This window comes from Dendrobates tinctorius, unplaced genomic scaffold, assembly GCF_039654945.1.
Source record: "Dendrobates tinctorius isolate UK_male_01 unplaced genomic scaffold, ASM3965494v1 ptg000012l, whole genome shotgun sequence".
Taxonomy (NCBI): domain Eukaryota; kingdom Metazoa; phylum Chordata; class Amphibia; order Anura; family Dendrobatidae; genus Dendrobates; species Dendrobates tinctorius.
Window position 1 is genome coordinate 4,704,732 of NW_027361680.1, and position 22,573 is coordinate 4,727,304.

At 43.0% G+C, this 22,573-nt stretch overlaps 1 protein-coding gene across 13 annotated transcripts in view; it reads left to right on the forward strand.

Annotated features, from left to right (window-relative positions):
* The window catches only part of ATF6 (activating transcription factor 6), a 221,644-nt gene that overhangs the window by 100,225 nt on the left and 98,846 nt on the right, over nt 1-22,573 (forward strand). For all 13 annotated transcript variants that reach the window (XR_012226426.1, XR_012226425.1, XM_073557964.1 and 10 more), the window contains exon 8: nt 12,528-12,713. Coding sequence is in view for 11 of the 13 variants with exons in the window: in XM_073557964.1 (XP_073414065.1) it covers nt 12,528-12,713 (186 nt within the window). In the remaining 2 variants the exon portion in view is untranslated. The remainder of the gene's footprint in view (nt 1-12,527; nt 12,714-22,573) is intronic.

Genomic DNA, 22,573 nt, shown 5'->3' on the forward strand with positions numbered 1-22,573 from the left:
CCAACTCTTCAATTATCTGATCTTGAGTTTCGCAAAAAGTAGTTAATAACGTGAATGCTATCCATGCAGCCTTTTCTTTGCTCTGCAACAAACCAAGAAACTCCTCATCTTGAAGAAGCTTAGGAGTATGAGGCTCAATAAAGACTCCTTCCTTTATCTTTGTTTCACTCAACTTCGGAAATTTATTAATGAGATATTGAATACTCTTGTATTTTTATCCATTGCCTTTTCAAAGTTCTTCATTAGGCCCAACTTGATATGAAATGGTGGTACTAAAATCTTATGTGGTTCAACAGGTGCTGGATGCAGTACATTTTTACTCCTTTGCTGAAATGTTGGAGAGGCCTGTGTTTTATTTCAGTGATATTCTCTTCCATGACTATCCCACTCACATAGAAAGCATCAGTATATCCAAGCTGGAGACCAAGTATGAGGGCAACCACCTTTAAGTCTCCACAGAGGGGCCACAAATGTTGGTCATAGTTTAGGCACTTCAACAGCTGTTTCATGTTGTCATAGGTTTTTCATGTGGACTGCATAGCCAACTGGAATTGAAGGTTTCGCATTGTCATGCAGCAAGATGGCTTTTAGGCTTGTTTTGCACAAATCAATGAGCCACTATTCTTCTTGATTATAACTTATCTTCAGAGCTTCTATTAAACTATTGATGTTGTTGCATGCCCAAGATCACCCTCCAAGAAGAAGCTTTGGACAAGATCTTTATCAAGGAATCAAGAAATCTGAACATTGCTAGGAGATTCCACTGCTTTATCCTGGAACCTAAGAGCTCAGCCTAAGGGCCCCGTTATACGCTTCAATGTCCCAGCAATCCCACCAACGATTCGACGTGGATGGGATCGCTGGGACATAGTTAGCTGATCGCTGGTGAGCTGTTACATAGACAGACTCACCAGCCATCAGGGCCAGCGAGCAAGCTGGTATCCAGGGTAAACAGCGGGTAACTAAGAGCCGCGCGGCTCTTAGTTACCCGCTGTTTACCCTGGATACCAGCGTCGCTGATCGTTGGTCTCTCGCTGTCACACGCAGCAATGTGTGCTGCCCAGTGGGAGACCAACGATAGAATTATGGCCCAGACCATTAGGCAATGATTAACGATCAGCCAACTGATCATTGATCGTTGCTACATGTCACACGCAACAATGTCGTTTCGACATCGCTGCAACGTCACCAAACTGGTGACGTTGCAACGATATTGTTCATAATATTGGTGTGTGTAACAGGGCCTTAACTCTTGGGCAGATCCAAATCTCTAACAAGATCGTTCCGACCTCTTTGTGTTTATAAGGTGTGGTTCAGTTGAGGTTGTTGACAGAAATTCTGGGTCATGAGAGGAAGATGCTTCATGGCACCAAGCACCCTTTTCTTACTCGCTTGACTTGACTGAAAATGCTTCTTGTGCTTGGAATTGGCGGTTCTTCTGTATGTGCGTATTGCAAATGAAAGGTTTGGATACTATAAAACCCACTTCCCTGAAACTCTTTTTCTAATGGAGGGGGGCAGCATGCATAAATGGCACTTGGTAGTGTGATCAGTTGGCTCTCTCCAGATCACTGGGACTGCAAAAGGCAAAGATTGCCTCTTCCCATGCAACCACTAGTTAAGATGTGATGGACATTTATTACAGCATATGTGTGGAGACCAACTTTGTCCTGATCTCCTATTCTGCAGCCAAAGTACAGGTTGTAGGCTTTCCTTATCATGGTAGTCAGTTTTTGCTACATATGAAGGGAAGTCACTTTTGCGTCACAAAGGCAAAACGTAACGATTTGTTAATGCAAGACTGAGGCATATCTGAAAAAACATATAGAAACCTGTCACTATGCTAAGAATCTAAGCTAAGAAATCCTAAAACTGTTTATCTTGCACGGAGCGCATTTATAGAAGTAGGTGATGCAACTGTTATTCTAGGATTACCTTGACAGTTTTTGATTGGTCACCCTAAGATGGTAGAATACTGAAGACTCAATAGACTAAATAGATGCAGTAATAGACTAGCTGCTAACCATACAAAAATAATGATGAAATAATAAAGATGCAATTTTTCTATAAGCCTGCATGAAAGGTGTCAGAAGTAATTACAATCTCCTCTAGATCTTGAGAATTAAAGCCATTTGGCAAATATTAAGCATCATATTCATTTTCAGCACTGCAACCTTTAGTTCAGTTCATCTGTCTTCGTCTCTGAACCAATTTGGCTGTAGAGCAGTGTTCTGTGGCGTTCTGACATTGTAAATCTGAGACTTCTACGTTTGCCTGGACTATCAGTTTGTAGTATGAAAACTGCAAACAGATCTGTTTTGAGAACTTCCAAAAGTATTATTTTCCTTGTTAATGAAACAATGGTATTTGTATAAGGAAGCTTTTACATTGTGTTTGTGGATCCCATCGGGGCGTGCATCCAAACCCCCTTCTCCGCAAAGTGGGATTCGGACGTGTTCATTGTCCAGGTCATAGACTGTAATGATGAAGCCAGAGCAAATGTGCTCTCAGCTCTGCATCATTTACAGGAGTGTACGCCTACAGGAGGTGGACACTCGGACGTGGCAGACTGCATCTGGGTGTCTGCCTCCTGTAGGCTTACACTCCCAAAAATGGTGCATGTCAGAGCGCACATTCGCTCTGCTCTCACCATTGAAATTTATGGGCCCGTCGTCGCATATATGCAAACTCTGTTTTGCAGGAGGGGTGGCGGGGTTCAGGCATATGCACTGACGGGCCCCACAAACGCAGTGTGATAGCACCCTATCACTAACTTGGTTTGTGATTGAAATTGACCAGAATACTGCAGTTGAACTTACTGATGTACTCCAGCCTCCTTCAGCCTTTTTGGGGGTACAGCTTTAGTATATAAATCACTGTGACTGCCGTAGTAACCTGATGATGGCTTGTAGAAGTCATGTTGCCCCCACCAAAGCAGTTGTATTCAGATGTTTGCATCAGGGAACTATTATCTCTACTTGGAGAGACCACAATTGCTGTGCTTAAAGAGGACCTGTCACAAGGTTAGAGTGGGTAGTTTTTTCCTTTATTTTTTTTATCTGTTTCGGAGTATTACACGGAGTATCACATTGGAACTGTATGGAGGATTTAAATAATAGACACCCTTTTAGTGCTAATTTTATGGTCTTAAAGGCCCCGTCTCACTAATGGCCCCGTCTCACTAAGCAATCTCGGTAGCGAGATCGCTGCTGTGTCACAACTTTTGTGACACAACAGCGATCTCACCAGCAAGATTGCTGTGTGTGACAGCGATCAGCGAGCGGCCCCCCTGCCGGTATCGCTGATCGCTGCAAGAAACCTCTGGACATTTCTTTGGTCGCTGGTCTCCCGCTGGCCAGCACGCATCGCTGTGTGTGACAGCGGGAGACCAGCGATCAGGTGTAAAAAAAAAATAAAAAAAATAGTTATTCTCACCTTCTGACGTCGCGTTCAGCCATCCTGCCTCTCTCCACGCTCCGGTCCCAGTGATCCTTTGCACGAATGACCGCGAGACTTTGTTATCCCGCGAGACCGTGACATCTCGCGGTCATTCGTGCAAAGGATCACTGGGACCGGAGCGTGGAGAGAGGCAGGATGGCTGAACACGACGTTGGAAGGTGAGAATAACTATATTTTTTATTTTGATTCTATTTTTTACAGGATGGCAAGCGATGCCGGGCGCTCGGCATCGCTGTGCTGATCGCTGGTGAAGCTGTCTGTGTGACAGCTCATCAGCGATCACATAGCGACTTACTAGCGATCCTGACACCTTGATATCGGTGTCGGGATCGCTGGTATGTCGCTAGTGGACATTGCTCACAGGACTCTCTGGAGACATGTCTGTAGGCTGCTCTGCATTATGTTATATTCTGGAGCAGTGGGAATAAAATGAAGGCAGAAACAGGTACTCTCTAAGGAGAAAACAGTCAGTGGTGGAGGAAGGGGCACGGAGGCATGTGAGGGATATGTCAGACTCTGATGGACATTCTGTAAAACTACTGCACTTTAACATGCCAGCAATTAAGGCGTTTAAAAAAAAAAAAGCCGCGTCTGACACTTGGGGATAGGTGGACAGAAAACAAGGTCCATCTCGGTGACAATCTAGTATTTTACCATTTATTGCAATTCTAATTCCCTGGTTTGGAAGTTTTTAGGCTGAGATAACAGGACGACTCTTAGTTAAAGGTCTAGGCCCTCTCATCAGGCATCTCGGGTCTGTGTCATCTTAACGCAGGTTTTGTGGAAGGAGGCTACCGGAGAAGGTGCTGGTAAAGCTCACTGGGCCGCTCACAGAAATGTTAGATGCGGCATGGAGAAATGGTCTGGTATCCTTTTTCTGGCCAGTAGATCAGAATTCCTCCTGGACTCATGTACAGTCATTGCAGGAACACTTGATGGTAGGCCTGAACCCTGGGCAGTGTCTGCTTCATCCTCTGCCACACATGCAGTCATCTGCTGAAAATATTGCTAAAACTGTTGATTATACTTTTGGATCATTTTGCATGCTTTCAATTTCATTAAGAAAGCTCTGAATTTGGGGAAAACGAAAACCGTTCACCCTTATGGTCACTAGATGTCCTCATCTACAAAGGGAATCTTGGAAGAATCTACGGAGTGATGATCTTGTACGGTAATCATTTCATGTGGAGTCCTAAGATTTATATATATACACGGTGAAATTCGAACCATTTGCTTTGTTTCATCTGCATATGTATCTGAAGCAACCAGTTTTCTATTTTGTCTCCATAGAAGCTTGCTATAATTTAGCAGGCCAATGATTGTTTGCTTAATTTATATCCTATCAGATCAGTCAGAGAAGTTTCTTGACTTGGTGCTCAGTTTGCTGGTATCACAAACATTCAGATGTTCCCATGCTGTAGTTTGACTACCTGACACATGTCATGGAAATGTTTTTGCCCATGTTTGTTCTTTGATTTATTAAAAAAAAAGTTATATGTATTAACCTAAAACTGATGAATTTCGCTTCATTTTGGAAATATCCCATTACCTATTAATTTATTTTTTTTAGGCGCTTTTACTCTTACTTGCTGTCTCTACTTTTCTCCACGAAAAATGAAGAAAAGAAAAAAAAAATCTAGGAAAAATGCATAGTTAAGTAGTTACAGAGGTTGAAAAAAGACCTAAGTCCATCAAATTTAACCTTGCTACACCATTTATTATTTTTTTTCTCTAAATTATCTATATCCCATGTCTGAGGAAATCATCCAACCATTTTTTAAAAACTGTTATATAGTGGAGAAAATAAGTATTTAATACACTGCCGATTTATCAAGTTTTTCCACCTGCAAAGAATGTAGAGGTCTGTAATTTTCATTGTAGGTACACTTCAACTTTGAGAAACGAATCTAAAAATAAAAACCAGAACATCACATTGTATGATTTTTACATAATTAAATTGCATTTTATTGCATAAAGTACGGTAAATATTTGATACAGAAATCTTTGTTTGCAATTGCAAAGTTCAGACATTTACTGTAGTTCTTCACCAAGTTTGCACACATTGCAGCAGGGATTTTGACCCACTCCCGAATACAGATCTTCTCCAGATCTTTAAAGGGAATCTGTCACCTCATTTTTGGCATATGAGATGCAGCCACCGCCAACAGGGGCTTATCTACAGCAGTCTGTAATTCTGTAGAAAAGCCCCCGATGTAACCTGAAAAATGAGTTATAATATACTCACCCGGGGGGCGGTACAGTCCGATGAGTGTCGCGGTCAGGGTCCCGTGCCTCCCATCTTCTAGCTATGACATCGTCCGCCTTGCTTCTGTTACGGCTCCTGTGCAGGTGTAATTCTCTGCCCTGTTGAGGGCAGAGCAGAGTACTGCAGTGCGCAGGTGCCGGACCTCTCTAACCAATCCCGGCGTCTGCGCACTGCAGTACTCTGCTCTGCCCTCAACAGGGTAGAGAATTACACCTCCGCAGGAGACGCGGCAGAAGCAAGGAAGGAGACGTCATACCTAGAAGATGGGAGGCCCCGGACCGCCCCCCCTTGTGAGTATAATATAACTCGTTTTTCTTATCTTTCAGTTACATTGGTGGCTTATCTAGAGCATTACAGAATGCTGTAGCTAAGCCCCTGATGGCTGTGTCTGCATCTCCTATGCCAAAAATGAGGTGACAGATTCCCTTTAAGGTTTTGGGGCTGTCCCTGAGCAACATTGAGTTTCAGCTCCTTCCAAAGATTTTCTATTTTGTTCAGGTGTGGAGACTACCTAGGCCACTCCAGGACCCTGAAATGTTTTACGAAGCTACTCTTTAGTTGCCCTGGCTGTGTGTTTTGGGTCATTGTCATGCTGGAAGACCAAACCATGACCCATCTTCAGTGCTCTTACTGAGTGAAGGAGGTTGTTGGCCGGAATTTTGCGATACATGTCCCTATCCATCCTTCAGTCAATACAGTGCAGTCTTCCTGTCCCCTTTGCATAAAAGCACCCCCAAAATGTTTCTCTCACCACGGATGAGACGATATTCTTGGAGTTGTACTCATCCTTCTTCCTCCAAACACAGCGACTGGAGTGGATACCAAAAAGTTCTATTTTGACCACATGACCTCCCGTGTTTCCTCTGGATCATCCAGATGGTCATTAGTGAACTTAAAATTGGCCTTGAAATGTGCTGGTATGAGCAGGGGGACGTTGCGTGCTCTGCAGGATTTTAATCCATGACGACGTAGTGTGTTAATAACGGTAATGTTTGAGACTTTGGTTCCAGCTCTCTTGAGGTCATTGACCTGGTCTCCTGTGATGTTCTGGGTTCAGCTCTCGCCCAATAGATGAAATTGGGGTAGATGCGGATCTTGTGTGTATGCGTTACTATGAAGGTACAGAGAATATTTTGTAGTTGGAAGTGGTATTCATTGTTTTATGATGTGGCGTTTTCAGTTGGCTTACTAATGTGTTCCATGTGCAGAATCTATACCCTATTTATATTCATTGTAAGCATTTTTTTAAGTGTGGAAAAGTCATCATATTTTGCTTACTACAATGCAGAAAATAGTTGGCAACTCGCCTGAAATATTGTGCCAATTGAATTAATGTAGAAGTAGTGTTCTTACAGTTAAATATTTCAGACGAGAGATACTGTTCACTTTCCTATCCCAGAAGAAAAAAAGATGTTTTAGGCTGCGTGCACACGTAGCGTTTTTTTTGCGTTTTCGGGGCGTTTTCGAACGGCCGATTTTGCCGCGAAACCCCCCCCAAAAAAGCATCTCATGCAATCCTATGGCACTATGGCATTCCGCATATGCTGTGCTAATGCTGTGTATTTTTCCTCGGCGGAATCGCATCGCGGAAAAATATGCAGCATGCTCATTCTTTGTGCGGAATCGCTGGAATTCCGCACACATAGGAATACATTGTTCCGCTTACTTTCCGCATGTGGCTATGGCCACCATGCGCAAAGTAAGCGGAAATTGTGTGGATGGTACCCTGGGTCTGGAGGAGAGGAGATTCTCCAGGCTCTGGGTACCATATCCCTGTAAAAATAAGAATCAAAATAAAAAATCGTCTTATTCTCACCTTCCGGCGGCCCCAGCAGCATCCCCAGGCCTCAGCGATGCTCCCGGCAACTCCCGTTCCCAGCGATGCCTTGCGACAATGATCTTTGACGTTGCAATCTCGTGAGACCGCTACGGTATCGCGAGACCGCGACGTCATCAAAGGTCATTGTCGCAAGGCATCGCTGGGACCGGGACTTGCCAGGAGCATCCCTGAGGCCTGGGGACGCTGCGTGGGAAGCCGGAAGGTGAGAATATCACGATTTTTTATTTTTTTTTATTATTTTTAACTTTATATCTTTTACTACTGATGCTGCATAGGCAGCCTCAATAGTAAAAAGTTGATCACACTTGTCAAACACGATGTTTGACGAGTGTGACCAACCTGTCAATCAGTTTTCCAAGTGATGCTACAGATCGCTTGGAAAACGCTAGCATTCTGCAAGCTAATTACGCTTGCAAAATGCTAGTTAAAAGGCGGGAAATATGAGTGAATTGGGCTAGTTTCACACTAGCGTTTTGGAGCGCAGCGACGTTCTGCGCACGGCCGCCGCTAAGCCCCGCCCCCTGCCGCGCCCCCACCGGTAGCTCCGCCCACCGGCGCATGACGCTGCATTCGCCCTGCGTCCCCTATCTTTATCACAGGGGGCGCAGGCCGTGCGCAGTATGCGTTTGGCGGCGCATGCGCCTTTTTGACGGTGCGCCGACGCAACCAAAATGCAGCAGGTTGCGTTTGGCGCAGGGCGGCGCACCGTCAAAAGGACGCATGTGCCGCCAAACGCATACTGCGCACGGCCTGCGCCCCCTGTGATAAAGATAGGGGGCGCATGCAGCGTCATGCGCCGGTGGGCGGAGCTACCGGCGGGGGCGCGGCAGGGGGCGGGGCTTAGCGGCGGCCGTGCGCAGGCCGTCGCTGCGCTCCAAAACGCTAGTGTGAAACTAGCCTTACACATGCGAAATTCTAGCGTATTTCCCGCGGAAGGGAGTTGCGGAATTTCCGCGACAATTCTGCAACGTGTGCACATAGCCTTACTGTAATGCTAAATCTTTATAGTATTATTAGAATGAATGTGACTTCACCTAGTACTTAAAGGGGTTATCCGGTCTTCTGATAAGCCTACAGTCACTTTATGTGAATCCTTACAGCACACGACTGCACACTATCAGGATTCTCCAGTATAATTGTAAGTACGGTATGCGATTTTCATTCTTCAATTCAGGATATGTGCCTGGCATGTTCTGCCCAGTCCACTGCTCCCTTTCTCTGCCTTAGGCCTGTTTCACACTTCCGTTTTTTCAAATCCGTCAAAATCCGTTGTTTTCCGTAAAAAAACGGATCCGCCATTTTTTGCAGGATCCGTTTTTTTTTGTCCCATAGACTTCCATTACGGTTACCGCGGATCCGTCAAAAAAAACGGATCCGTTTTTAAAAAAACGGATCCGTTTGCATCAGTTTCCGTCAAAAAAACGGAAACGGATCCGTTTGGCGGACACAAAAACGGAAGTGTGAAACAGGCCATATTTATACATCCGAAGGCAGGGACCGTGACACAAGCGCAGACTGGGTGCAGGGCTCGTGCCATATCGTGAGTCCCAGGAATGCGAGTGCCGACACGCTGGAACAGCACCGGCAAGGGAGGAGAGTAAAAGCTTTTTTGTTTTAATGGGGGCAAATGTGGGGAGCGAGAACGGATTGTCTTAGTAGTGGACATCCCTTTTAATAACATGATATCTCGCACTGGCTGATTAGTTGTTTTAGAACTCTTTTTTCGACTACCATATTATGTGGATTCATTTGTTTGGCTTCTATTTCCTTTTGAGAAAAAGGATCAAATAATAGCAAGTAGATTTTCTAACATGATGTGGTTTTATTCTAGCATCATGTTATTCACGAATTAGAATTGGGGAATCTTGGTATTCATCATGAATGTCTTCTGACCTAAGGGGCCCCTCTACTGATTCTGTTTCGGCATTCATACTTTGTATAGTAGTAGTTTACTGTTGCTAGTAAATTTTGGGTCTTGACCTTTGTTTTTACCTTTTTAAGTTTAGTCATGTATCACTGATAATGCAATAAGTGACCATGAAAGGGGGAAAACTCCAGGCAACATACAGTAGTTCTGTGCTACAAAGATTTACTCAAAGGGGGAAACTCCAGGCAATATACAGTAGTTCTGTGCTTCAAAGATTTACTCAAACCTAGCCTTCACAAGGCACGATACCGTGAGGAGGTCAAAATATACACACACAAAAATTTGAGAAGACTTAAACAACATAAAAACAGTAATGTTTAACACATCTGAAACAACTTGAACTAATATTAACTTTTAAACTTTTTTTGAGGTGAGTCATACATGCCATTCCTGGACAGCTGGTCTTCATTACTGACCATAAGTGTTAACTTTCTCTGCTCCATGATCATTTAGCTGTGGCTGTATTACTCTATAGCGGACTGATAGTCTGGTAGTAAAGAGTACTCTTTGGTGGGTATTTCCTAGGACTGCTGCTTCATGTGCCAGGCTAAAAAAAAAGTCTGTGAGAGTAGAATGCCTTGAATATACTAAGAGGTACAAAACAATTGTTCACCGAAATGTAAAACTTTTTTTTTCTGCCAGAAAACTAGTGAAAATAGCTTGTCCCATTTCACATATTTATTAGCACATAGGCTTAGAGTGCTTTCATGTTGCATATAGGCATTGATTTGGTGGCCTCGTCAGGGCATGCGCCTGTAAAACCCGCAAAACGGTATTCGGACATGTATACCGACGGGGCTACAGACTATAATGGTGCCAGCGCATACACGTGAATCCTGTTTTCCTGGGAGTTTGGACGCAAGCCCCGATGGTGCCACTGAATGTGTGCCGGGAAGCACCCCTTAGAGATGGATAAAATAATGAAGCTTTTACTCAACCTTCTCAGGTCCAGTGATCCCTCCACTAGTCAGCAATCATGTGGACAGCTCTGCAGCCAATTACAGAGTTCGGCGCTGTCTACATCAGTGGGGAGCCTGAGCTCAGTGATGGGTTGCAGTGGTGACATAGCAACAACACTGCAGCTAATCGGCGGAGGCTGCAGCCGCGGAGAGGCAACGCTTCATCTGTTCTATACCACTGAACATGTTGGCTATTAAAGGCAGAATTATTTTAGTATATACAAGTGAATGTAGCTACTTGCTCTGGTGTAGGAGTGTAACTTGTTAGAATTTTTATGATTTTTTTTTTTTTTTGTGTCTTTCATCATGGGTTCAGAATCCGAAATTTTGCGTAGCTTTGCCCATGAATAGGAATATTCAGATAAATTGAAGGCCGGCCATGTTCTCAAACAGAATGTGTTTTCACCTGAGATGGGTGATGCTAGTGAGTTTTGGGCCATGATGTGCAGAATGAGGATGACTTCATTGGCATGTTTAATCTATGAAGTGCAGAACATTTCCACTAGATGTGTTTATGACCTTTAAACGTGACCTTTCATGTTTGGACCTGTAATCATCTGTCTGGATTGGCGATCTTTTCTCCCCTGTTCCCCAGTGCGGCTGTCTGACACTGTCCTGCCATTCAACACTTCTTTTATGTAACTTACCAGTATGTTTTACTTTGCTTATGGCAGTTTAGTTAAAAATATCTTGGCGTCCAAGGAACCATAATTTAGAAAGTGTGCTTAGCAACCTTTTCTCTCGAGTTTCCTGATATCCAATGTGCAATAATTTATGCTCTGCAAGAACATATTGAGAAGATTTATTGTGCAGATCTGTCACCAGATCTCACAATGCAATCTGCACACATTACTAAATAGATCTTGGCCTGATCAGATGCTGATTTTGCTTTGAAAGCTCATGTCAGGATGGCTGCATAACCTGTCCCTGTCCGCCTGGCCTGCTCCTCATTGGCCCTCCTCTCTGCAGATGTTGAGCTTTCACACTTGGACTCTGGAGCCGTTAATTTCTATAGCTGTATTCCTAAAATGCTCGTCTTCATTATCAAGATGACGAAACCGTTCTGGCATGGCGTTTCCAAGTACCGTAAATACACCTGCTTCAACAGGTGTGACAGATCTGTTTCATGCTAGGAGGGATAGCTAATACTAGAGAAGAGAGAGGATTCAAAAAGATATAAATAAACTGGAGCAGTGGGCAGCAACTAACAGAATGGTTTTTAACAGGGAAAAATGCAAAATACTACATCTGGGCAATAAAAAATGAAAAAAGCATATACAGAATGGGAGGAATAGGGCTAAGCAACAGCACATGTGAAAAAGACTTGGGTATACTAATAGATCACAGACTGAATATGAGTCAACAGTGTGATGCAGCAGCAAAAAAGGCAAATGCAATTCTAGGATGTATTAACAGAAGCATACAGTCTAGATCACGTGAAGTCATTATTGCCCTCTACTCCTCTTTGGTCAGACCTCATCTGGAATATTGTGTCCAGTTTTGGGCGCCACATTTTAAAAAAGACATAAACAAACTGGAGCAAGTTCAGAAAAGAGCGACCAGAATGGTGACCGGTCTGCAAACCCTGTCTTATGAGGAAAGGTTGCATGATTTGGGAATGTTTAGCTTGCAAAAAAGAAGACTGAGAGGAGACTTAATAGCTGTCTACAAATATCTCAAGGGTTGTCACATTGTAGAAGGATCATCTTTATTCTCATTTGCACAAGGAAAGACTAGAAGCAATGGGATGAAACTGAATGGTAGGAGATACAGATTAGATATTAGAAAAAAACTTTTTTTTTGGTGAGTTCTCCTTCAATAGAAGTCTTCAAACAGAGGCTGAACAGACACCTGTCTGGGATGATTTAGCGAATCCTGCTTTGAGCAGGTGGTTGGACCAGATGGCCCAGGAGGTCCCTTCCAACTCTGATTCTATGATTCTATGCATTGTATTGTGGTATTTTACCTATCTTTTTTAACTAGGGTTTTATCAACTAAGTTATGTTGAGCATCTTTGGTAGTGTTACCCATTCTTTACTTTATTTAACATACAACATACTAACTTTCTTTAAACAGCTAAATGTAATGCGAAGGCAACAAAGAATGATTAAAAACCGCGAGTCGGCATTTCAGTCCAGAAGGAAGAAAAAGGAATATATGCAAGGTTTGGAAATGAGACTGAGAGCAGCCTTGTCTGAAAATGAAAGGCTCCAGAAGGAAAATGGATCCTTACAGAAATTGCTGGAAGAAGTGGTGTCTGAGGTAAGACAATGACTGCTGAATTCATATTTCTCAGTGTTTTAAACTTTCAGCTTGTTAGTCCTATTGTACCTCCCAAAAGAAAAATCTGCGGCTGTCTTTTAGGATTCTTCTAATTCTGTCCTATAGAAATGAAACCATCTGACACGCAGAGGTTAGAGGAAACCAATATTAAACTGGTAACAGAATTTAAATATCTGGGGATCAATGTTACAGCTAAACCTGTTGACTATGTGCCTCTTAATCTGACACCCCTGTTAGATAGATTTGTAACTAAAATTGATGCATGGTGTAGACTTCCCCTATCAGTTGTTGGGAGAAGAAATCTCATCAAAATGGTTTTAATGCCCCAACTGCTCTATATACTTCACAACTCCCCGGTGTGGATTCCGGCATGGTGCTTTCAAAGGGCTCATAGGTTATTTAGACAGTTACTTTGAAAAAAAAAACAGGCTCAAATCTATCTGGAGTACCTACAAAGAGAAAAAACAAATGGGGGGCTGGCTATCCCGAATGCTTGGATCTACTATCTGGCGGCTCAGATTCAGCAACTGAAGGGTTGGGATCAGTGTGGCGCACTGGAGAAAAATGGGCGACTGGCAAGTCAGAATAGCGCCTGGAGAGTACCAATGTATATGGTAGACGCCCGGGGCGGGGGAAACAAATTATCTCAAGTTCCAACTCTGGCCATGATCTATAAGGTTTGGGATAGAGGAAAGCACCTGTTGGGTGGTTCTGATTGCTCTTTGTTTATACCATTGTGTCATAATCCTAGTCTTCTGGAATTTCAAACTTTAGAAGGGTGCTATGATTGGGAGGCGAAGGGGGTGATGACGGTGGCACACATTCAGTCTAAAAATACATTAAGTTTGAACAATTGCGCACTGAATTTGACATTCCCCAGATTTTTACAGCTCCGACATGCGTATGCAGCTCAAATCAAAACTAGAGATCTTAGTATAGACCCTAATCCCTTCACAATGTTGGGGGGAGCCATGGGCTCCAGGAGAGTACTGATTTCCTCCATCTGTAGAATACTTCTCAATATATTTCACGATAAGTACCACCTTTGCACCAAAGCTAGATGGGAGGAGGATGTTGGCCAGTTCTCAGATGATCAATGGGACTATATATTAAATTCAGTGCCCTGTCTTTCCTTATCGGAGGCCCAGAGATTATCGCGGGTGTATCTAATACATAGGAAATATAAAATGCCTGCGATCTTACACAAAATCGCGATAAGGAGTGACTCGTGCTGCCCCCCGATGTAGACTACCTGATGCACACCTTATGCATATGTTCTGGGAGTGTCCTCGGCTTGGACTGTTCTGGAATAATGTTCTGATGAATACGTTGGCAAGAGTTTATGGTACAAGATTGCTCCCTCATCCAAAGGTCTGTCTGCTGTGTATTATACCGGATTTTCCTGTGTAAGACCCGCTGGCGATCGGTATGGCTAGAATATTATATATAGCATGGAAAACCATTGCCTTGCACTGGATACAATCTACACCCCTGACGGTGGAGGAGTTTATTAATAGAGTCAATAGTTCTATAAGGCTGAAAAAAGGAGTGTATATTAAAAGAAAAGCTATCTGAAAATTTGATAAAATCTGGAGCCCCTGGCTGAACACCCTGGGTTTGCCATCCCAAATTTTGCTGCTGGAGAATCTGTTCCCTATGCTTCGTTAATTATGGTACCCCTTATTCCCTCTTGGTTCCATATGGTCTCTTGCTTTATGAATAGGTTTCATGAATATGTCCAGGGCTGTGGAGTCGGAGTCATTGCTCATTTTGGTGGAGTCGGTATAAAATGGACCGACTCCGACTCCTAAAATATATAATAAATTGGGTACAGTAGTTCAGTACAGAATGTGCTAAATATTTTTTCATAGGAATTTGGGAAAGTTATGACATGTCCTATAAATGTCTGTTCTATTCCTGATCTAAGGCTACATTCACACCCAGCGTTTTTGCTGCGTTTTTTGAGGATACGTTTTTCAGCTGCAAAAGCAGATCAGCTTTTTAAAAAACCGCATCACCTGAAAGGTTTTTGAGCTCATAGATAATGTTTTCAATAGCAAAAGCAGATTAGAAAAACGCTGCACAAACTGACATGCTTATTCTTTGTGAGGATCCGTTTTTGAGCCCAAAAACGGATCCTCACAAAACGATGTGTCTGAATGTCATATCTTGAGACCCATTGACTTTGCTGGGAAGCCCAGAGTCACGGTATTTTACTGCAAAAAATGAATCCGCAAAAACGCTGTGTGTGAATCATGGCCATAGGCAACGAGAGGTGGGGGGGCAGCTGCCCCCCCCTAGAAGCAGGGGCACGCACCTATCAAAACTCACTTGTATGCTGTAGTGCTCCCGTCCTGCATCGGCTTCAGACTGCAGGGGGCAATCTCCCCTCTGTCCTGTCTTCTGCTGTCTTCACCAGAGAGAGGAGGGGGAGATGTGCCTGCCCTGCACAGGATCCGATTCCTGGGCCCCGAGCTGGAGAAAGTGAGAAAGTGAAAGTACTACTGCTCATCTCCGTCACAGGAAGGTAACTAATGCTAATATTGTAGGTGATTATTATGTGCTCTCTGTAAAAGGAAGATCTTAAAAAGACTCTCAAAAGATGCTTCATGTTTCTTAAAATGGATGCCTGAACTATTTTGCCATCAATGTTCGATATGTTTGTGGCAACAAAGAAATTGTGACCATGACACTGGCAGTAAAAGATACTAAAGCTCATCACAGCAGCCAGTTTCTCCAGACCTTAGTGGAAAAAGTTCTGCAAAATTACGAACTCAAAAAAGAACAGGTTCTTGCTATTGTAACGGACAATGCTTCAAACATAAGTACAATTAAACTGATGAATGAGAGTAATGAACAACAGCTAGAAGAAAATGTAGGTTTCAGTATGTTTGAGATTGAAGGCGCCAGTTCTGTTCATGTAACTGAGGAACAAACAGATATTACAACAGAAGAATCGCAAAATTATACTTTAGAAATATATAATATTGTTGAAGGTGCTTCAAAACACTTTTATATTCATCACATGCGCTGTGTTGTGCACACGCTGCAGCTGGCAATAAGAGATAGTCTGCAAGAGGGACATGCTGGAACTCTGATTGAAAAAGTGAGGAAATTGGTTATTGCCGCCAGAACCCCTAAAATTGATTCCATCTTGAGGAGACGTGCTGGGAAAGGGGCAATTGTCGATCAAGCCACTCGGTGGGGCAGCACTTATTTAATGATTGAGCGATTGCTTGAACTAAAACCGTTTCTTATAGATATGGTGAACCCTCAGGTAACCCTAAATGAAGGTCAATGGACACAGGTGGCTGAATTAAAGGCATTGCTTAATCGCCCATTGACTGTGACTAAAAAATTACAAGCTGAGGATTTAACTCCTGGCATTTTCATAAGGGAGAGGAAGAACTTCCTATTTTGCCTGTCCCAAAGAGGACGTTTAATCACAGATGGCATTTCTGCTTCAATGAAACGGAGAGAGACACAGTTATTGGAAAATAAAATTTTTCTGGCAGCTGTTTATGTGGACCCAAGTGATCAACGGCTTACTAAAGGAGAAGAAGCTCTGACTGAGGTAGCAGTTAGTATGAGTGGCCTACAGGAGGACTGCCAGGTGCAAAAGGACTTGGGTCCTGACAGTGCTACTGCTGCTATATCTTCATCCTCCTCAGATGAGGAGTTTGACTTTGACAAGTATTTGGATGACATGGAGCAGGCAAAGCGTTGCCGCAAGGAAAAAGATTTCACTCTGTCTCCTATAGCAAGCAGATTGACCATATTTCAGCAAAATGTTTCACTTGCTCTGAAAGAAATAGAAAAATTCAACCGTTCATCAAAACTGACTGTGCACGAGGCAATTCCTTTATACCCGGAAATTGTTAGAGGTGTTGCCCATGTGGTTACGGCTTTGCCTCCAACCCAAGTTACTGTAGAGAAGTTGTTCTCTGTCCTTAAAATTATTAGGGCAGATTTGATGTCATCTATGAAGGAGGATCTGATGGAGGCAATTCTATTTCTTAGAACAAATTCATAGACTGCACAAATGTTATTTAGTATGTTGTTGTTGAAAACTATTTTTTGCCACTTACATAGTTTATTACATAGTGTTATATATATATATATATATATATATATATATATATATATATATATATATATATATATATATATATATATATATATATATATTTTATAATATATAATCCAAGGAAAGAAACATCCAGCACTGTCCCTGGATAAGAAATACCCGCAAGGCTGCTTGTAACCGCTATCAGTGTGACACCTATAACCCTTATTGAACGGGTGCTCTATCCATATGAGAAAAACATGAAATATCATAGTAGAAAAAGACAGCAGGATGGCACTCACCGTTCTCTTGAAATGATTCACTATATTTCATATTGACAAAGCATAGGCATCGGCACGGGAGAGATGTAAAAAGACCAACAACAGCCGTTTTGTGCACAATGCACTTCAACAGGTCCCATGCTCAGGCTCAAGGAAACACTAATTTATACCACGTGTGAACAAAAAAAACTCCACCCTTTACCTGAACGTGCCTTAAAAAACCCCTAAAATAAAAAATAAAATTAAAAACAAGCATAATTTACATACACCATATGCAATAAAACTAGCAATCATAACCGCTTCAGAGAAATACGGACATATCCACTTTTTCATTTAGACCCAAAGGACCTGTGGCTTTTGTACGGAGGATCCATTTGGCCTCTATTTGCAAAAGGTGTTTTTTATGATTCCCTCCATGCTGCGGTGTAGAGACCCTTTCAATGCCAGTAAACCGTAATGCCTCTGCATTCCCTCCATGTACTTTCCTCATGTGTTCTATAAGTCTAGGGACACCCTTTCCTGTGCTGATGGAATTAAAATGTTCCCTGAATCTTACGCAGAGGGGCCGAATCATTTTCCCAATGTAGAGAAAACAACATGGGCAAAACAATGCATACACTACAAAGGAGGTCCTGCAAGTAATGAATTCCGTGACTTCGTGAAATACAGGTCCCATTTTTACAGTTTTACCACTTAATTTAAATGGACACCAAGAACAGTTTTTACATGTGTAATTGCCCTTTGGGGCACTGGATTCCAACCAATTATTTTGTTTGTTTTAGAATCTGTTCTTGACTAATAAATCTCGAAGGTTAGTACTTCTTTTACTCGCAAATAGGGGACCCCTACTGACCACATCTGTGAGATCTGTCACTTTCCAGCAGATGCCAGTGCTGTCTAATAACTGTTCTAATGTGTCTATCCCTAGAATTACAGTATATGTAAAACTGAAAACAAACCGTTTCTCTTTTCCTTTTTTGGTCTGCCCAGTAATAACTGGTTCACTATTAACTCTCTGTAAGGCAGAATCTAAAACAGAGTCAGGATACCCTCTTTTTTTGAATCTGTTGCGCAGTTCATCTGCTTGTCTCTGAAAACCTTCATTGTGACTGTTAAATTTCTTTAGTCTCAAAAATTGACCATAAGGCAAAGAATATTTTATATAATGGGGGTGTGCACTATTGTAATGTAAGAGGGAATTTGTATATAGATTTGCGAAAAATTTCTGTGTATAAAACTCCATAAACTAACTTTAATCTGACATCCAAAAAATCTATTTCCAAACCTCCAAATTGCGAAGTGAACTTCATATTCATATTATTATGCGAATTAAGAAACTCCACAAACAAATTGAAATCCTTTTTTGACCCGTCCCATACAATGAAAATATCGTTCACATAGCGAATGAATAATTTTATATATTTCAAAAAGGGATTGGTGACCGCATAAACTACCTTCTCCTCCAAAACTGCCAAACCACCTTTGTAGTGTATGCATTGTTTTGCCCATGTGGTTTTTTCTACATTGGGAAAACGATTCGGCCCCTCTGCATAAGATTCAGGGAACATTTTAAATCTATCAGCACAGGAAAGGGTGTCCCTAGACTTATAGAACACATGAGGAAAGTACATGGAGGGAATGCGGAGGCATTACGGTTTACTGGCATTGAAAGGGTCTCTGCACCGCAGCATGGAGGGAATCATAAAAAACACCTTTTGCAAATAGAGGCCAAATGGATCCTCCGTACAAAAGCCACAGGTCCTTTGGGTCTAAATGAAAAAGTGGATATGTCCGTATTTCTCTGAAGCGGTTATGATTGCTAGTTTTATTGCATATGGTGTATGTAAACTATGCTTGTTTTTAATTTTATTTTTTATTTTAGGGGTTTTTTAAGGCACGTTCAGGTAAAGGGTGGAGTTTTTTTTTGTTCACACATGTGGTATAAATTAGTGTTTCCTTGAGCCTGAGCATGGGACCTGTTGAAGTGCAGTGTGCACGAAACGGCTGTTGTCCGTCTTTTTACATCTCTCCCGTGCCGATGCCTATGCTTTGTCGATATGAAATATAGTGAATCATTTCAAGAGAACGGCGAGTGCCATCCTGCTGTCTTTTTCTCTTTTTCTACTATATATATATATATACCGGGTGAGTCATAAAGGACGGATGTATTTGAAGTGGCTATAACTCACCACCAGGTGGAGGTAGAGATGTGCAGGAGGCGGGGTTATGTTTGTGAGGTGAAAGCATTGTTTTTATTTTAGTTTCAGTTTAAGCTATGGTGCCGTGGACGATAGAACATCGCGTTTTTGCGTACGACAGTTTTGTCAAGAATAATGAGTGTATCACAGCCGTTCAGCGTGAGTTTCGGCGTCATTTCAATATTCACAGAAATCAAGCTGTTCCCGCTCGTAACACTATCCTACGTTGGGTTGAAGCACTCCGTACACGAGGTACACTAATGAACAAACGACCACCGGGGGCTCCACGAACGGCACGTACCCCTGAAAATGTGGAACGCGTCAGGCAAGCCATGCTGCGTAGTCCGAGTCGATCTGCTCGGAAACATTCTTTAGAACTTGCCCTCAGTAATCGTACAGTAAGGCGTATTTTGCATTTAGACCTGCATTTCCACCCCTATAAATTGGCCATTGTGCAACAGTTGGAGCGCGGGGATTACGCAGCGCGACTGAAGTTCGCACATGAGATGGAAGCAATTATTGAGCAAAACGACAACCTTATTTTATTCATGAGTGATGAAGCTCATTTCCATGTCAATGGCATGGTTAATCAGCAGAACTGCCGTTATTGGGCCTATGAAAATCCGAAAGAATTACATGAACGACCGCTGCACAGCCCTAAGGTAACGGTGTGGTGCGCTATGGGCAAATATGGCGTGATCGGTCCGTACTTTTTCGAAGGCGATAATGGCAATACTGTTACCGTGAACTCACAACGTTATATCGCCATGATAAATAACTTCTTTGTTCCTGAGTTACGACGGCAACATATCCCCATCTCTAGTGTGTGGTTTCAACACAGTATACGTAACCAAATCTGTGAATACATTTATATTAAATATTTAACGATTTTATGATTAGTTTAAAAACGTCCGTCCTTTATGACTCACCCGGTATATATATATATATATATATATATATATATATATATATATATATATATATATATATATATATATATATATATATACACACATATACACACCCACACACCATATATATTCGCGTATAGGCCGAGATTTTCAGCCCATTTTTTGGGCTGAAAGTCCCCCTCTCGGCTTATACGCGAGTCATATACCGGGGGTCAGCCGGGGAGGGGGAGCGGGGGTGTCGGAGATCATACTCGCCTCTTCTGGCATGTCTCTGCAGCCCCCCGTGCTTGTTCCATGTTTTCGGCCCGCTGTTCTTCCTGCTTTCAGCGGTCACGTGGTACCACTCATTAAACTCATGAATTATACGTGAGTTTAATAAGCGGTACCACGTGACCACAGAAAGCAGGAAGAATAGCGCGCCGACAACATGGAACAAGCACGGGGGGCTGCAGAGACATGCCAGGAGAGGTGAGTATGATGGGGGGGAGCCATATTCACCTGTCCCCCATTCCACCACTGCGCGTCTCTCTGCTGTTTTGCGTCCTCGGGCAGTGACGTTCAGGTCAGAGAGCGCCATGACGTAGTTAGCACGCGCCCTCTGCCTGAACAGTCACTGCAGAGCCGGCAACGCTGATGAGCAGCGGCAGCGACGAGGTGAGTATATAGGTTTTTTTTTTTTCCTTAATTGAGGCAGCGGCAGCAGCTAAGTGACTGGATTACCTTAGCTACCTGTGCAATATGAGAATGCATTGGGGCCACCAATCACTGTGCAGCATTATAAGGGGCCACCAATCACTGTGCAGCATTATAAGGGGCCACAAATCACTGTGCAGCATTATAAGGGGCCACAAATCACTGTGCAGCATTATAAGGGGCCACCAATCACTGTGCAGCATTATAAGGGGCCACCAATCACTGTGCAGCATTATAAGGGGCCACCAATCACTGTGCAGCATTATAAGGGGCCACCAATCACTGTGCAGCATTATAAGGGGCCACCAATCACTGTGCAGCATTATAAGGGGCCACCAATCACTGTGCAGCATTATAAGGGGCCACTCACTGTGCAGCATTATAAGGGGCCACTCACTGTGCAGCATTATAAGGGGCCACTCACTGTGCAGCATTATAAGGTGCCACCAAGCACTGTGCAGCATTATAGGGGGCCACCAAGCACTGTGCAGCATTACAGGGGGCCACCAAGCACTGTGCAGCATTATAAGGGGCCACTCATCACTGTGCAGCATTATAAGGGGCCACTCATCACTGTGCATCATTATAAGGGGCCACCAATCACTGCAGCATTATAAGGGGCCACTCATCAATGTGCAGCATTATAAGGGGCCACCTATCACTGTGCAGCATTATAAGGGGCCACCAATCACTGTGCAGCATTATAAGGGGCCACCAATCACTGTGCGGCATTATTAGGGCCCACTCACTGTGCAGCATTATAAGTATTATACTGATGTCTCAATTAATTTTACTTTTATTGGTATCTATTTTTATTTTTGAAATTTACCAGTAGCTTCGGCATTTTCCACCCTAGGCTTATACGCAAGTCAATAAGTTTTCCCAGTTTTTTGTGACAAAATTAGGGTGGTCGGCTTATACACGAGTATATACGGTGTATGTATATCTATCTATATGTGTGTGTATGTATGTATGTATATATATATATATATATATATATATATATATATATATATATATATATATATATATATATATATATGTGTGTGTATATATATATATATATATATATATATATATATGTATATGTATGTGTAATCGATATTACATAGTGTATTACATATTTACAATTTATTACATTTTTTTTGTAAGAGACAGAGTACAGGATCAGAGTGTGTGCCAGGAGGCACAACTGAGTACAAGACAGAGCACAGGATCAGAGTATGTGCCAGGAGGCACAACTGAGTATGAGATAGAGCACAGGATCAGAGTATGTGCCAGGAGGCACAGCTGAGAGTAAGGCAGAGTACAGGGTCAGAGCGTGTGCCAGGAGGCACAACCGAGTACAAGGCAGAGCTCAGGTTCAGAGTGTGTGCTAAGAGGCACAATAGAGTGCAAGGCAGAGGACCCGAATACAGCGCACAGCCAGGCAGGGACACGGCAGAAAGAGCCAGGAAGTACAACAATAATCAGGCACCTCCCCTAGGAAGAGGTAGCCTGATATAGCACATGATCGCTAGGACTTCCGGGTCAAGTCCTCCAGTCCCATAGAGAGGACGGACCTGGAGGCCGAACTGAGAGGAGCGCGCAGGCGCACACATAACGTGGGGGAATCAGGAACCTAGGTACGAGAGGTGCGCGTGCGCACCTGGCGGGACCCCCGGAGCGACCGCGGCTCCGGAAGTTATGA